We start from the raw sequence: 17,002 nt of genomic DNA on the forward strand, positions 1-17,002 counted from the left end.
GTGATTAGAAATGTAAATTTTCTCATATGACGCATATGCTGGTGTAGACTAATTTCTGCAGGGAATCTAAAGCAGTTTCTGGCTTTACGTGTTCATTTTTAAAAATCAGGAAATCAAAACAGGAATTCTTGTAACCTAAAGATGAATTCAAGTAATTATAGTAACAACAGTAACAAAAAAAAAAAAAAAAAACTTCCATATTATTTCAGAACAAATGCTTTCCTGAACACAAACAGCACATCCTTTCAAGCAACTTTAATGTCAGCCTGTTCACTGAGCTGAGCTGAACCTGCATGTCCTGAGCTGGATTTGGTTAAAGCTTCAAAACAAAATCATGCACAACAATAACTGGGAACTTATTCACATAAATAAGATTAAACAAGGCTGCATGGTGGTGTGGTGATTAGCATTGTCGCCTCAGCGAAAGGGTTCCAGGTTCAACTCCCGGCTGGGGCCTTTCTGCGTGGGGTTTGCATGTTTTAAATATGTATTTTAAACCAATTTCAACAAAATATTATTCTTGCCGTCTGGTTGACTCACAGCACTGTGCTTGTAGACTTTAGAGGATTCTGAGGCTGAGCGACAGCAAGACATAATCATGAACAAAACTGCCAGCTGTTTGACATTTTGCTACATTTCCAAAATCTGCCAGTCTCAAGGATACGTTTGCTGAAAATAACTCGGTTGAGGAATTGCAGTGGCCAGTTAGTTCAGTTGTAAAAATTCCAGCCTGGGCGACATGTGCAGTATGCATCACCCCCAATAGTTCACGTCTTCATCAGTCAACTGTGACTTTACAAACTAAAAGGGAAAGTAAAAAAAAAAAATCTTAAGAAACCAAGGCATAATCCCATTTTTTTGTCAGTTTTTTAGCTCTGCAGAATGGCTTTGTTGGAGAAAATTTAAGTAGAAATCATCAGTACAACTGATACTGTACAGTGTGGCAAACTGATTTTTTTTCATTTAACAAAGGAAACAGGTAAAGTCCTATTTTTTCTGTCTTGCTGTTTCTCCTGCTGTTCTCGTGTGATACATTCTTTGTGCTGAGGTTGAATATTCAATAGATTTCCAGTGGCAGTTCAGAAAACAGTTTCCTCCTCATCAGCAGTCTCACACTCTGAGGGTTTATTCTGCTGCTGCTCCTCCTTTCCAGAAAACATTTTGGCCCTTTGAAGGAGACATCATAGGCCAGTTAAGCCAGGCTCCTCTGCCGCAGCTTGATCCTCAGATACAGCTGGAAGAAAAAGGGAAAAAGTTTCTCATTAACACATTAAGATAAATGTCTTGCATAAGACTGCTGTGTGACAGAATTTTCAGAGCTGCTTTTTATACTTCATGAAAACAAATGTTGTTTGGAGACAACTGGACAAAGCTACACTGCCAATGCTTCATTCAACAGTTAAACAGTTTCAGACTAAAATCTTTTTAAAAAGGTGGTCAATTTAGACATGCCTTCAGAAACTCGTGTGAATGAGTGGCACTGCACAAGAACCAGAGACCGCCAAGGAAACCCAGAGAACTTTATCTTTCAACATGTGCCCCAAAAAGTTGGGCAGCTGTGTACAATATGAATACAAACAGCGTGCAATTATCTGCCAATCAATTAAAGCTTGTGGTTACTCCTAAGATAACAAATCTGAAACTGAAAAAGCTTTTCTTTTTAATATACTTGGCATTTATAGAATGAAAAATGTCACAAAATAATCCCTTAACCGTTAAGCAATATTTGGAAAACATCTTACTTTCCAACCACAGCACGTGTTGTAATGGTAAGTAGACATGAAAGTGTATGTTAAAAATAGCCCCAGCATTATTTTCAGTTATTTGTAAATCATGCATCGCATTTGCTGCAATATGGCTTGTATGCATGTGAAATTAAACTACTAGTTTGTTTTTTTAAGATCGGGAAGCCTGCTGGTGTAGAAACTATTGGCATGACTACATATTGAAAAAATTGCTACTCATTTGATAAAAATGTTTCTGCCTCAATATTTTGGAATTTTCTAATGCTTCTCGTGTTTTAAGGCTTCAATCCAGAAAGTCCTTAGGAATTTGAATATTGAAAACCAATACCTCAGTAATGAGCATTTTCAGTTTACAGTGTTTCTTTGAGATCTAACAGCTACTGGAAGGAAACTTGACTTGGTCAGCTCACCCCCAGCAGGTTGCGGGGGATGTATCCTTCATTATCGCCACATCGCGCCCACCACCATTCCGTCTCGACCTCATCCTGCCTTCTCAGCACAGTCATGCAATCACCCTCACTGAAGCCAAGCTCATCATCATTCTGAGGTTTGTAGTCCCACAGTGCATAAACCACACCGCGGTTCATCACACCCATCTTCTCCTGAACACCTATGGTGACACAAAGAGAGGCAAAAAAAAAAATAATAATAATTAAACCAGCTTGTGAAAATCAAAAAGTCAGAGTCCAACTTTAAATGTCGATATTTTTGATGCATGTAAGAAAAAAATCCTGGTTGAATAGCATCAGTTCCTAATAAATCCTTGAATCTGATCTATGACTCCTGGTAGGTGAGGAAAAAAATATGTGACGAAAATGAGCATCCTCGTCTTTAATTCGATTAGAATTAGCTGAATGAATTGGCATTAAACCTGCCTCACAAATATTTCCTTTGACTTCTTGAATATACCATTTTGTTGAAGAGCCAAGCAATCACTCTTGAGGGCTCAACGGGGAAATCAGGCGAATGAGGGGAACCTCCAGAGCTTCGAGCTGGCCAAGCTAGCTAAGCCAGCTCTCAGTCAAACAAGAGGCTCACAGCTGTAAGGTCCCCATGGCTCCAGAGATCAAGAATCAATTCTCTGGAGCTAGCGCAGCTAGATTCTGAGTTCCCAGCTAGCTTTCTACCATGCAAATCCAGATCTAAGGAGCTACAGAAGCCCAAATGGCCAGCTTACGTCTACCAAGCACTAAGCCAAAAACTCCCAAGCTAGTTGGCAGTGGAGATCTAGATCTGCTTGTTGCCTAATGTACTGAACATTGTTTTCTGTACACTCTCCATTGGTGCCTCACAAACTGCCCCTCCAAATGTTCTGGAGTTTTGCTGTCACTTGGGGCCAGTCAAGTGAGTTGTGAGCTGTTGTTGGCTGTGTTAGCATTGTTGTTGTTGTTCCTTTAGCTTTAATTCAAAGTGGACAAAGATCTACTTTGTGACTGAGTAAAACTCCGTGTTAAATGATGAAGTTTGTTCAATTCATCTGTGGTCATTTTCTACCACTGTGCTTCTTTGCTTAGGTTTTTAGCATTTTATCCTCTTAGTTGTGAGTTTTTGTCAGGGCCTCCTGGATCTAGCTGTCACAATCATGCTTTGTTACAGCACTAGTCTTAACAAAAGCTGACTCAAACTAACTTTCAACCAATAAGGTTTCATCACAGGAGCCTGCGCGTTGTTAACTTTTTAAAGGCCTGCATGTCCATCTGCGTTAAAAAGGAAATGGATACCTCTGTGACGGTATAAAATGACCAGCAATTGGCCAGCAAGCAGTGCCCTTCTAATGTTGTTTAAAGCCATAGAAAGTGATGAACACAATACCATTCTGATACTTGGCATGCAGAGATGTGGGCGGGACCAATTAGCATATTAATAGATTTCAAATTTTTTTTTTGGGGGGGGGGGCAGTTATGAGTTTTCATAACTGCCAGAGCGGGACTCATTGAAAGCATTGAAAGCTTCCTAAAATATCCACTGGGAATCAAAGCGCGGGAAAACCGCTCAAATCCTCTTATTGACTTCTCAACTTCTGAAAAAATTGGAGTTATGTAGTGATTTTCCTTGAAATTACTTTTTTTGAAATTCCTAAAACTGCTTGAACTCGTGTGTCCACCCACGAATCTCTCTCGGTGACATAAAGTCCATGAAAGGTTATGAGAAATTCCTTTAAAGCATGAAGTCCCTAAAAACCATCAAATTTTTCATAAAGCACAGAATGTAAGTAAAGGGCCATGTAGGCAATTACAGGTTAAACCTATTTTCTATCTCTTCTAATCTTCTAATCAACAAACTTATCTCATGAGCTGACAAAGAAAATTGTCCTGTGCTAGGAACTGCTATGGGATTCTCAAGAGTTGTTTTTGAAAAAATAAATAAACAAATAAATGTTGCGCAAACTATTCAAAATGATGAACAACACTACACATCCTCTGCACAATTTACCTATAAATCAACAGCGTCTCAGTCTGAGGCTTCTTCAGCTATGCTGCATTAAGGACCATCCTCTGAATTCGGTTTTCACTCATAATGTTACATATCATGTATATCCGTAATGCAAAGCATTATGATTTAGGTCTCACCGTAGAGGAATTGGGAGCACTGGGCATAGCCATCCTCCATCTCTTCACACTTGTCAGCAGCTGTCTGCATGTCACTATATGTAGTGGCGAAAACAGCTGCCCCCGACTCCACCAGGAACTTACAGACCTGAACGTTGTTGCAGGAAGCAGCACAGTGAAGGGGGGTCCTGGAAATGGACATAGGTCATTTTACACATGGACATGATGGCAGATGTTAACTGCAGGTGATTGTTAATGGCCTGGACTGCTCTGGTTCAGACTCACCAGCCGTCGCTGTCGGCAGCATTAACATTGACGCCAAACTGAACCAAAAACTTTACAATCTCAGTGTGGCCAGCACAGACAGCATTGTGCAGTGCCGTGATGCCCTCATCATTTGGCATACTGGGGTCCTCCACCTGCATGACATACATGGGATTTGTCACAACTACTGTATCCATCTGAAACCAAGAATTTGACACTGATATACCTTTTATGATGGAAAATTTCAGGCTCAAATGTTCTGATGTTATGTAAATATCAGTTACAACTTTCCAACAAAAAGATTCAACATCCACAAAAAATAAATACAACCTTTGACATTTTACAGACATAACAAGTTCTTCACAGTTTCTGTGTTAATAAAAATGTTAGTAGATTTACAAGTGTCTCTAAAGCCGTGTTTCCACAATGCAGTCCGGATCAGAACGGTTCGCTTATTTCAGTGTTTCCACTACCGCGAAAGCGTACCGGTCCCATGGAACCCGTTACCATTTTTGTAAACCTTCTGCTTGGGGTACCGAGCACACAGGACCGGTTCCAGGCTCTGCTCTCCGTTGTTGGTGAGGAGGCTGTGCAGCGGGAGCTCGATGGCTCTGTGCGAAACGAAAAAGTCTTCCAGCTGATTGCCGCAAAAATGGCAGAGAGTGGTTTCAACCGGACCGCGAGACGGTGTGGCATTAAGCTGAAGAAGCTTGGAGGTGGTTCCAAATTATGGATGTTATTTGTTATTTACGCTTCGGCACGCACTCCGCCCACCCCTGAGGGTCCCTTTGTACAGTGGGAACGCAAGCTGACCCCAAAGCGATCCGACCCGACCCGTACCGATACAAAGTGACCTGAACCGTACTGACAGTGGAAGCGAGGCTTATGCCTGGTGGGTCTACAGAGTAGGACCAGACAGCAGTGAGACTCACGTCATAGATGACTCTCTGGACGAGGTCGTACTCGCCCTCCAGGGACGAATCCAGCAGAAGGGCCAGAGGGTTGAACTTCACCCGCATACCGTGGTCAGTCCGCTCTAAGCCTGCTTTATGGAGGATCGACTTCTTTCCCTAAGACATGGAGCCGAGAAACAGCAATTTAAAAAAGCAAATTCTTTTTGATTGTTGTAATTTAGATGAACTGAAAAGTTAGGTACAAATCAAAATCTACACACAGGCAGCACTGTGACCTGTCCCGTGATCTCCGGCGGCCGCAGGTTGAGGCTTTCATCCCCCTGCTCCACCTCCCTACAGCTGGGATACGGTGGGGGCGGGTATGGAGGGAACTCCTCTGGGAACTGGTCCTGGTGAGTTAAGATAGATGAACATTTCTCCTCCTCTTCCTTGCCCTCCTGTGGGGGGGGTAAGGAACAGCAGCTGCTGGTATCAGAGATGGGTGAGCGTGGGGGCAGTGGGGGTGGAGTCACGCTGCCCTCTGGGCTTTCAGCTCGCTGTTGATTGAAGTCAGTTACACTGTTGTCCTCAGTCCTGGAAGTTGCATCTTCACTGACATTCCTATCATCAGCAACTGTGAGCTGAATGTATGTCCCTGCTGGACTAACTGTCTCCATGGGGATTGTTTCCATGGCAGCCAGAGTGGTCTTTTGGTAGAGGAGCTTCTGGATGTTGGGTCCAGCTGGGCCTTCAGGCTCTGTGATAGAGCTGCGTTTCTTCAGGGGCCGGGGAGCGTGATGCAGGCGGCGGCGGAGAGCTTCCAGGTCAACATCGCTGGGGTTCCTGTGAGGGTTGAACAGGAAGGGGAGGAGCTTGGTGGGGCTTAGTGGTCGAGGGGTTAGACGTTCTGTTGTGTCTCCTCCAAGTCCATCGCCTGTACTTGGGAAGTTGTTGTCACCTTCGCTCCCATCAGAGCCACAAAATCCAGAGTTCAAGACAATGTTGTCTGAGCCAACCGACTGCTGCCCCCCACTGGCTTGGAGGACCGGTTTTCCATACACTGTGGAGGTAGAGAAAGTGAGTAGTGACACCGGGAGGAGTTTCGGAAAAAAGGTCAAGTTTACTGTAGCAACAATAACCCTCAAGTCAGCTTATAATCTGTTCAATGTAAGACATCCTTTGATCTTAGACATTCAACAAACAAAACGGAACCTCCCTGCTGGACATAATGTGACACGCGTGGCCATAATCATAATATTATTAATAACCAGGTGCCCCAGTTTCTTCCCACAGTCGAATAACATGCATGTTAGTTGTATTTGTGATTCTAACTTAGACACAGGCATGAGCGTTCATGACTGTCTCTTTTTGCTACAGAACGGGGGGCCCATACAGAGAATGTTGTGGCCATTTATGTTTGTAAATCATAAGTTCTATCAATTTAGTTTTCTTTGGGCAGGTAGAATATACTTTAGTTAGTTTGGAATCATAATCTGTAATTCATTTTTATATTTGAAATTGTTTAGATTATTTTGGTAACTTTTAAACCCACCCATTAATTAGAGAGATTAAAGGGGAATTCCGGGGCATTTGAAGCGCAATCCCATTGCTAGAGGTTGTCAACAATACATACAATACAACAATACATGCCCAGTAATATTGTTGTAATGTTTTAAATACTTGAACGCAGTTTTTCTAGAGAAGATAATTGCTTTGTATATGGGAGTATCGTCCATTGACTCTTTTCGGCTTTCACATGTGCGCGCATACCGACCACCGGTGAGTTACATGCTGTTTATAAAGTTGTTTTGTAACGTCCCCATGCCAGTAATGTGAGAACCATGCATATGGTTTTGATGGTAAGGCTTGTGACTTTATTGTCGGATGGTTTATAAAGTGGTGTGATGTTTCTGCAGTGTGCAAGTTGTTGTTTTACGTGGAAGGTTTATTATTTGCCCCTTGGCCACCACGTATTTGGCTAGCATGACAGGCTGCGCAAACAGCGCAATCTCCGCACAGGGAGCGCCGATTTGCACCAGTCTGTGTCCTACTGTCAGTATTTGACAACCTCTAGCAATGGGATTGCGCTTCAAATGCCCCAGAGTTCCCCTTTAAGAACACACCAGGGGCGTGTTGGAAGAGCTTTTTGATTGTCAAATGTCCGGTGTGAAGATGGGAGGTTTTGGTAAAATGATTTTTTTGAGCCTGTAAAATCAGATTAAGTTAACTTTCGTTTTTCATCTAAGTTGTAAGAGATTTTTAGTTATTGTTTTGCTCATATTTTTTGTTGGAAATATACTACATATATTTTTTTAAACAATCAAGTCAGAAGTGCGTGCAAGAATCAAACCACCTGTTGCCACCCACGGCCTTTCTTAGAAAATATAGTTTGGAAATTTAAAAGGACGCAACAGAAAATATTATCTCATCTTCTCAGCTGTGACTAGCCCCAGCACCCCCACTACCCTGAAAAATATAAAGTAGCTACATGAAATGGATGGATAGGATTTTTGCCATTTTGTCAAAAAGTTTTGTGTTTATGTAATGAGCACGAACATTATGAGTCTTTTGGACTATACTTTTATACTTTTTTTTTTTTTTTAAAACAGTAAAAGTAGCTGCATCTGAATCAGAGCATCACCTCGGGTCTGGCTGCGCGGCAGTGTGCCCTGGCCACCCAGTTGGTAGCCCTTTCCAGGTGTAGCCCGCTGTGTGTACATGGAGTAGATTGATGAAGCCGCTAAAGTTTGAGGCTTCTGCAGCACAGGAGGAGGAGCGTCTGAGAGGTCAGGGGTATAGGGTCGCACAGCAGCAGCTGGAGGACTCTCCTGTTTGTTGGGCAGAGGGAGGGTATTGCTGTGGCTGGAGAGAAGTCCTGGAGGCCGGAGGTGACCCCCAATTGCCTTGACCTTACCAGGGAAGGTCCCAGTGCTGTAGAGGGGCTTAGAGAAGGTTGGTGGGCCAGATGAGGTGAACGGTTTAGTCTTGCTGGGAAGTGGAGGAGGTACTGACATCTTGGACAGACCTTTTCCTGAGGCCTGAATGTGAAACAAAGAACATACATGACAACACAAAGGATTAACGTAAACATTATGTCAATCAAATGTGGAATGATGCACTGAAATACAAAATATCTTGTAGTAAAACTGGATGTATTTTTCCAGATCCCTTGTATCCATCCACTTAATTATCCATCCTTGATATCCATCCCCAAGATGAATTGTTATTGTTAATACCCGCTGTCATACAGAGATGCTGATCAGATTTCAGAACTATCTCTATGTTCATTCTTTTTCACCATCCAGAAGATTAATGAGCATGAGGTGAAAGTCAGCTGATACCTGATTATTCCTTAGTGGGTTCCCAGTGGTGTGACTGGACCGTGAGGGGACAGGGGGTGGGACATCAGACTCAGAGAGGCCCTTGTGGTCTTGGACTGTCTCACCACCTACAAAGAAAAGTGATATTCACCAACGTGTTCTGGGAGCTTTCTTAAACTCAACCTGTCCTTCTTCCAGACAGAAAATAGCTTCACTGCATCCCTTCAGGTCTTCCTTATCTTCTGTTTTATCAAATTAAATACACATGAGAATAGGGCTATCTATGAAAGCAGACCACCCTCAAATTGGTACTGTCACTGTCTGAAATTATGGTGCCACTATGTAACAATGTAGACTAAGAATTTAGCTATCAGAAAAGGACAAAAAAAAAACCATTAAATGCAAAGAAAAGGCGTAGCTTCTCATCAAAGACTGAAACGTGGTGGAGTCTTCCCTTAGCAAAATGACACCAACTGACCTGAGTCGCGGCAGCTAAGGCTGAACATCCGAGGGAGAGTGGAGGCGTGCCCGTTACCTCCCCTGGACTCAGAATACGAGTTGCTCCAGTCAGAGATTTTGTTCATTTTTGAGGTGCTCAAACCTGTTAAAAGCAGAGAAACTCATATATAATTCATTGTGGGTACTAGTTCTGATGTGACTGATACATGGCCAAACAATGCCTCAGGATGTTTGGACCGAGTCAAAGATGTGTAGGTTGCGGTTAAATAACTAACTTCTTATAGAAAAATGTCCTTTTCTCCCTATCCTATCTGAAAAATGTACCAAAAAGTTACATACTTGAGGCAGGTTTGGGTGGTCTGGGTGGTGGCTTCAGGGATGAGTCAGGCATGGGCAAGGTGGCAGTGCCGTCTGGGTATGCCGGCTTCACCAGCATCTCTTGGCGGGCTGGCACCGGAGGCCCCTGGGAGCATGGAGTAGAAGATGACAGGATGTATGGCCCCACTGCTGCCACTTTGGAGCTAACACTATGCTGAAAGGCCACGCCATCTGAAGCCACCTATACAGAAAGGAAGCAAATAATTGCTACAGGTGGAAACTTGTTTTTGTCAGATTCCTTAAGAGAAAAAAGGTGATGGAGATGAGCTATTGTGTTCGTATCAAAGAATGTTGAAAAAGTTTTTGTGCCTAATTGTATTTTGGTTAAGTAAACTCACTGGCAGATTCTCCTTCTGCTGCAGGGCAGCCTTCTTTTTCCAGAGCCGCTGTCGGAGCTCAGCCAGCCGCCGGTCCATTGCAGCCACCTCTTGGTTCCTCTTGTTTAGGTTATCTCTATGCTGCTGTAGCCTGACACTTTGATCCTGGTTCAGCTTGTTCCTCAACTGAGAAGGAGTAGGGTGCCAGGTTAGGGATAGAAATTAAAATAGGATTTCTGCAGGGGTTCACTAAGTCAAATCCAATTTCATTTATGGAATTTCACAGCAGTTGGCAGCGCTGACAGCGTTTGGAAGGGCCATTTCTACCCCCCCCCCCCCTTCGTTATTTGACCTTTGACCTGTAATTTCATCAGTTTCCAATAAGTCTGAGCTCTAACATAATCTCTGTGAAAAACAAATAGAACTGTTACTGCATGAACACTGGCTGCATCACACGTACTCGTCATATATAAAGCCTAAAAACCAAAGCTTTGAAAAAAAATAACAACCTATGCATCATTTTTCTCATGCATCTGAGATCTCACCTGCAGTTCTCTGTAGAGGCGCTCCAGCTCAGCTGTGGATGACATGTCGTGGTGGAGAGGAAAAGGAGGTTCTAGTTTATTGCTCCTCAGTGCCTCCAGCTGGTCACCCAGCTCCTCCACTCTGGCTGCAGCCACCAGCAGCTCCCTCTGCTTCTGGTGGAACAGGCTGGTCATCTGCTCGATCTCCTCCACTGACACAGATGAACGCAGGCAAACAGTCATTTCAGTCAAAAGTGAGTATGACATCAGGGGACAGAATTAATCATTATTTTGAGAAAGGTGTTTTTTTTGTTTTCCCAACTTTTTATAACCGTTTCACAAAAATTCAAAAGCAACAATGCGTTCATCTGCATTTGGTGATGAAATATAAGAAAACTGGGCAAAAGGAAACTGAAGCTGCATATAAAGCACCCTGACTTTTGGCTTAAATGCATTATGAAAGCATGAAAGGCACAGTTACATCTGAAAAGGCCAGTGACTGAATGCAAATCCTGTCATTTTCTTTATGGTGACTCTGACATACGGTCAGATCTATCTGATCTGCTTGGTGCTGTCTGATGGAGAGTTTTCATTAATTCCACTTCATATTCCAGGACATCATCTGCTCTGTCAACACATATGGCTCTGAGAGGATTACCGTTGAAGCTGTACACTTAATACATCTTGCTGTTGCTGATAGTGATTTTGCATTTTGATTACAAACTGCATGTGATACAGTAACTTTCAACTGGGAACCTCATTACCCAAACCCAGACTTTTGTAGCCTAATGGGAGCCAATCTCATTTTTAGAAAATAAAAGTTATTTTTATAAAATACAAAACAGTTGTCCTACTCTTGATGCTTGCCACTTGCTTAACCCAACAAATTTAAGAGCAGTGTTTAATTTGAAATGTTTCAATATTGTCGCTGATATGTAAAGACATTCCTTTACTGATACCAAAACAAGTTTTTCCCAAGAAAACTATTTCTTTCTGTATGAATTATTTTGACAAGCGTCTGTTACATTACTGAATGTATTCACGCAATCAGCCACACAACATTTTACAATCATCCAAAAGTAATGCTTTAGTTTAGTAAAACAAACGCATACAGTATAAGCAAGCTTTGTTTGGTGCTCTTGTATAGTGCAGTCTAACTCACAAGTCTGGCATCGAACAGAACTGAGCCATCATTGAGAAACTTTTCCGCACTTTTAATATTTCTGCCATTACCAGTTAAAATGTCTGCTGGCAAAAATGTGTTTTGGCAGTAACTGATGGCGTCAGGTTTTCATATTATTCCAAACCAAGACACTACATCCATGTCCCGGTTCACAGTCTTGCTACACTGCTGATAGGACAGTACCTGCATCCACAGTTTAGACCAATACAACTTTTAACACAAAATGTTAAGAAACATTGGTACAAAATTTGTGCACACATAACCCCAGCCTTTCACCCAGCCTTCTTACCGAGTTTGCTGTTGCTGAGACGTTTTTGCTCCACCTGGCCCCGGAGCGCCCGGACCCGACGCAGTTTTGCCTCCTGGTTGTGTGCGTTCTCTCTGAGCTGTCTCAGTCGTTCCTGTTCAGACACCTCCTGATGCTGCTGCTGATCCTGCTGCTTCAGGTACCGCAGCTGCTGCTCCTGCAACACACAGACGTACTTTCAATAAATGGACAAATTTAACCAGAGCACTTGCTTGGGGCCAAATCATTTGAAAACTTTATCTGGAGCTTAGACAGGACTACTGAGATCTCAGTTATTTAAATCATCTAGATACATTTAAAAATATAGCTTCACAGCTACACTAAAGTTGCTTTAAGATTAGGTTTAATTCTTTATTTTTGATAGAGCTTATAGATAAGGATGGCTCAGGGATAACCCTAATCCACGCCCTCAGTTGTGAATTTTAACTGACACACGTAAATACGAGCATATTTCGCCCATTTTAGCCTCACTTCACTGGCTGCCCATACATTTTAGGATCGGTTTCAAAATTCTTTTATATACTTTTAAATCCCTCAATGGTCTCGCACCATCCTACCTCTCCGAGCTGCTACAGCCCTATACACCCCCCCCCCCCCGCTCCTGAATGTACCGAAAACAAAGCGCAAGCTCAGAGGTGAGCGTGCCTTTGCTGTGGCAGCTCCTAAACTGTGGAACAATCTGCCTCTCCACGTAAGACAGGCTTCCTCTCTGTCTGTTTTTAAATCCCATCTTAAAACACATCTCTTCTCCATGGCTTTCGACAAGATGGGAGATGTTGAATGTATACTTATTTTTATTTTTTTTATTTAAGTATTATTATTGTTTTAAATTATATAGCTGTTATATAGCTGTGTGAAAGGCTGGGGTCTGTTGTATTTTATACTTTTAATTTTTATTTTTCTGTACAGCACTTTGGTCAACTGAGGTTATTGTAAAGTGCTTTGTAAATAAAATTGGATTGGATTGGATGAATCTCTTGGGTCTATTTTTCTCACTAATACATAGTGAGTAAAAGCACATGTCATTGGTGTAGTTAATAAATTCTTTCAAGCGCCCTCCTTTTTTCCCCCTTGCTTTGTAGGTATCCCTTGCATAGGATTTTGTGTTTGTCTCTCTGTCCTATCCTCTCATCCTCCAGCTGGTCCATGTAGATCAGTGATACTCACTATTTTTTTCACAAGAGCCACATTGGCAGAGCAAAATCAAAGGAAGAGCCACTTTTACAACAACATACTAAAGTCACCTTTTGCAAATATGCATTTCTACATATAAAACATCCCACAAAAAAAAGAAACAACATTTTCAATTAAGACCACATTTACCTTAATACTGGGATGAGCGGAAGCTAGGATGCATGTCCTTGACTTTCTTCGTGTTGTATTTGTAGTTTGTTGTTGTAATCATAGTGAGACATTCAAGATGAGCATGTTTTTGTGCTGGTTTTTGCCCTTTTTTAATTAAAAACCGATCCATTGTGCCTGCATCTCGCGCTGGCTAAAGGAGCTAGCGTGCACTGCGGTCAAGTGTAATCAAGTGTGACCAAGGTTTAAGCGGGCTGCGTTGCCAGGTCTAACAGTGCCCCCTTTAGGAAACACCATTAAGCCTTAATTAATACTTAATGAATACTTAATACTACAAAAAAGAAGACATGCAGGAAAGGGCCGTCCGGTGCGGGACTCGAACCGGGCAAGCTGCAGCGAGGACTGTAGCCTCTGTACATGGGGCGGCTGCTCAACCCACTACGCCACCGACCGCCCCAACTGGATTCTAATTTGATAATAATTCGATTTGATTAATGTCACACTTGTTTAGATACATTTTACATTTACTTTTTTGCATTTAGCAGATGCTTTTATTCAAAGCACCTTACAAGGAAAAAGGAGAATTAACAATAGCATATATTTTAAAGAACAATTTACAATAAACAGTTACAACCTCAAGAGGCAGCTAGATGAAGAGTGCTAATGTTTAGGTTACTTAAGTGCAGGTGAAGAGATGAATTGGAATGGGGGCGGGGGAAGCAGAGTTTTCAAGAGCTTCTTGAAGATAGAGGCGCCCCTGCTCTGGTAACACTTGGCAGGTCGTTCCACCAATGGGGGACTATGGATGTGAATAGTTTGTAGTGCTGCGCACGTGGGGGTGGCAGCGCCAGACGATGTTCCTTGGAGGGGTAACATGGGTCTGTATGAGAGCGTTGAAGTAGGTGGGAACAGACCCAGAAATTGCTTTGTGGGCTAGCATTATGGATTTGAATCTGATGCGAGCAGCTACAGTTAGCCAGTGTAGCTCAATGAACAGAGGGGTGACATATGTCCTTTTAGGGAGATCGAAAGCCAAACACGCCGCCGCGTTCTGGACCATCTGTTGCGGTTTTATTACACAAGCTGGGAGGTCCGTTAGAAGGTTGTTGCAGTAGTAAAGGCGAGTAATTACCATGGTTTGTACCAGGGGCTGGATTTTTGTTATGTTGAATAGTGCAAAGCAGTAAAACCTGGCAACAGAGGCCAGATGTTCAGAGATAGTCAATTGGTCATCAATCATGACACCCAAGTTCCTTGCAACCTGAGAAGGAACAAGCGATAAAAAGTTGATTTTGACAGAGATATTGGGTTGTATGGTTCGCTTGGCCGGTAAGACCAGCAGTTCTGCTTTGGAGAGGTTGAGTTGGAGGGAGGTGCTCTCTCATCCATGTGGATCCAGTTTGAAATTCACACAGAGACCATGGACTAGCTCCCATCAAATGACATATAGAGTTGGGTATTATCTGCTTAGAAGTGATACGAGAACCCATATGAGTGGATGATCAGGCCTAACGAGGCGTTGTAGATGTCATAGAGAAAGGTCCCCGAGCACCGAGCTTTGGGGTACCCCTGTGTTGAGACAGTGAGATGCCAGTGTTTGTCCCAACTAGGACACTTTGAACGATCGTCCAGTGAGCTAGGATTCAAACCAAGGGAGTGCTTTGCCCATCATGCCCATGTTCGAGAGTATAGATAAAAGGATACGGTGTTTGACTGAGTCAAATGCTGCTGATCCATCAAGCAGGATGAGCACCGAGGATTGACCTGAAGCTCTGGTTTCTTTTAAGACTTCCATCACAGCACAGTGCAGGAGAAAGCTTTTTTAGCAGCGTTGCTACTCGTGCCCGTTTGAAGGCCGAAGGAAATATTCCAAAGGGCAGTGCGGCGTTAAGCACATGTGTGACTGTTGGTATGGCTTGGAAGAAGTTGGTTGGAACAGGAACTAGAATGAACGTAGTAGGTCGGCTACATGTTAGGAGTTTTAAAACCTTGCTCTCAGAAAGAAGGGTGAAAAAGTGAAATGATGCAGTAGGACATCTGCATTTGGAGTTTGTTGCACCCTTAACCAGGGAATACAGAGAGCAGGATAGTGCAGTAGGAATTCTGCATGTGGAGTTTGTTGCACCTGAGCCGGTAGACATGTTGGAGGTTCTTAAGGCCCTTGACCGAAGGAGACAGTTTGTGCCCACGCAGGTCAGTGATGGACGTGAAGTATGAATGAATGTGAAGTTGGGGGAGAGCAAATCTGGAGTAGCATTATTTTCTGTTTTGATCCAGGTCTCAGTGGGAGCCAGGATGTCCAGAGACCGGTGGTTAGAATAAGCAGCAATGAAATCTGCTTTGTTCACTGCGGATTGGCAGTTCCACAGCCACGACAGAGAGGAAGGCTCCCGTGAGTGTGGTTTGTCATATTTGGTGGATGTTAGCCAGGTTATGATGCATGTTGGCAGTTCTATGCCATCTGAACAAACCGGAGATAACAGGAATTGGACAGTGGCACATCGCTTTGACAATAGGACAGCTTTCACTGATGCTTCAGCAGTCAGTGTTATAGATACCTTTATCATACACGGCTGTTCTCGCATTTCAGTGATTGCGCCCAGCTGAAACCGCCCACCGAACACAGACAAAGGTATCGGCCATTAAAGGGAGTGACTCGGCAGTTCACAGCCCTGATTGCTTTTGGATGGCACAACCGTAGAAACAAGTGCTCCCAATAATGGGTTTCACGTGAATTCAAATCAGGTAATTTGATGCAAGGACAAGTCAGAAACTCACAATAGAAAAGAATAGCACACAGAGCAAAGCTTGAAAAAAGTTACACAGACTCTCCTTCAAGCCTCTATGTAGCTTACATTCTGTCTAAAGTCTCTTTAGATTACATATGTTGTGAGTTGGTGCTTTAAAGGATAAGACCGGTTTTTTGACATTGGGCCCTTGATTTCACATTATAACATGATGTTCTACTCACCCCTGCTTGTTGTTTGTCATTTGGAGCTGTTCCGAAGATATTCGCGAGGCGTCTGGCTGCTCTCTTGAGATATTCGGCCATGAAACGGTTTCCTATGGGCAAGTTCATACAGGCACAAACTATGCTGTTTATAATTTATTAATTACTCTACACCAGCACTGATAACGTGGAGGTGCGTCGCTTACTTAAAAAAATCCGGGTTACTAATTTTGAATTTTAGCCGAATGAATAAATAGGCAGCAGGTCTGTGGGCTGTCTGTGGTAGTAGCACGACGAGGACGTCAGTAACACCCACTTTACGACAAAAAAATCAAAATTACAATAACCCGGATTTTTTTAAGTAAGCGACGCACCTCCACGTTATCAGTTCTAGTGTAGAGTAATTAATAAATTATAAACAGCATAGTTTGTGCCTGTATGAGCTTGCCCATAGGAAACCGTTTCATGGCCGAATATCTCAAGAGAGCAGCCAGACGCCTCGCGAATATCTTCGGAACAGCTCCAAATGACAAACAACAAGCAGGGGTGAGTAGAACATCATGCTATAATGTGAAATCAAGGGCCCAATGTCAAAAAACCGGTCTTATCCTTTAACAATAAACCGAGTTGTTACTAGAAACAGAAGCAATGTACAGTAGTAATGATATGCTGAACAGCAGAATGAATATGAGCAGAAAGCAGCAGGAAAAGCAACATTAGCGTAATTTTACTTGTTCTTTCAGGTGACTTAAACACGAGATGTTTATCCTACGGGTTTTTTATATGGTAAAATAGTTAATAATGATAAATA

The 17,002-nt window shown here is 42.8% G+C and overlaps 1 protein-coding gene across 1 annotated transcript in view; it reads right to left on the reverse strand.

Annotated features, from left to right (window-relative positions):
* Positions 1–15: 15 nt before the first annotated feature.
* LOC142379021 (apoptosis-stimulating of p53 protein 2-like) overlaps positions 16–17,002 on the reverse strand; it is a 31,899-nt gene continuing 14,912 nt past the window's right edge. Inside the window, exons 6-18 of the mRNA XM_075464082.1 lie at positions 11,922–12,096; positions 10,471–10,661; positions 9,947–10,111; positions 9,570–9,789; positions 9,250–9,372; positions 8,793–8,899; positions 8,093–8,489; positions 5,733–6,511; positions 5,491–5,628; positions 4,580–4,713; positions 4,316–4,482; positions 2,156–2,355; positions 16–1,234 (exon numbers count right to left, since the gene is read on the reverse strand). Coding sequence (XP_075320197.1) covers positions 1,193–1,234; positions 2,156–2,355; positions 4,316–4,482; positions 4,580–4,713; positions 5,491–5,628; positions 5,733–6,511; positions 8,093–8,489; positions 8,793–8,899; positions 9,250–9,372; positions 9,570–9,789; positions 9,947–10,111; positions 10,471–10,661; positions 11,922–12,096 — 2,838 coding nt within the window. The 3' untranslated portion in view covers positions 16–1,192. The remainder of the gene's footprint in view (positions 1,235–2,155; positions 2,356–4,315; positions 4,483–4,579; positions 4,714–5,490; positions 5,629–5,732; positions 6,512–8,092; positions 8,490–8,792; positions 8,900–9,249; positions 9,373–9,569; positions 9,790–9,946; positions 10,112–10,470; positions 10,662–11,921; positions 12,097–17,002) is intronic.

The sequence above is a fragment of the Odontesthes bonariensis genome, chromosome 4, assembly GCF_027942865.1.
Source record: "Odontesthes bonariensis isolate fOdoBon6 chromosome 4, fOdoBon6.hap1, whole genome shotgun sequence".
Classification (NCBI taxonomy): domain Eukaryota; kingdom Metazoa; phylum Chordata; class Actinopteri; order Atheriniformes; family Atherinopsidae; genus Odontesthes; species Odontesthes bonariensis.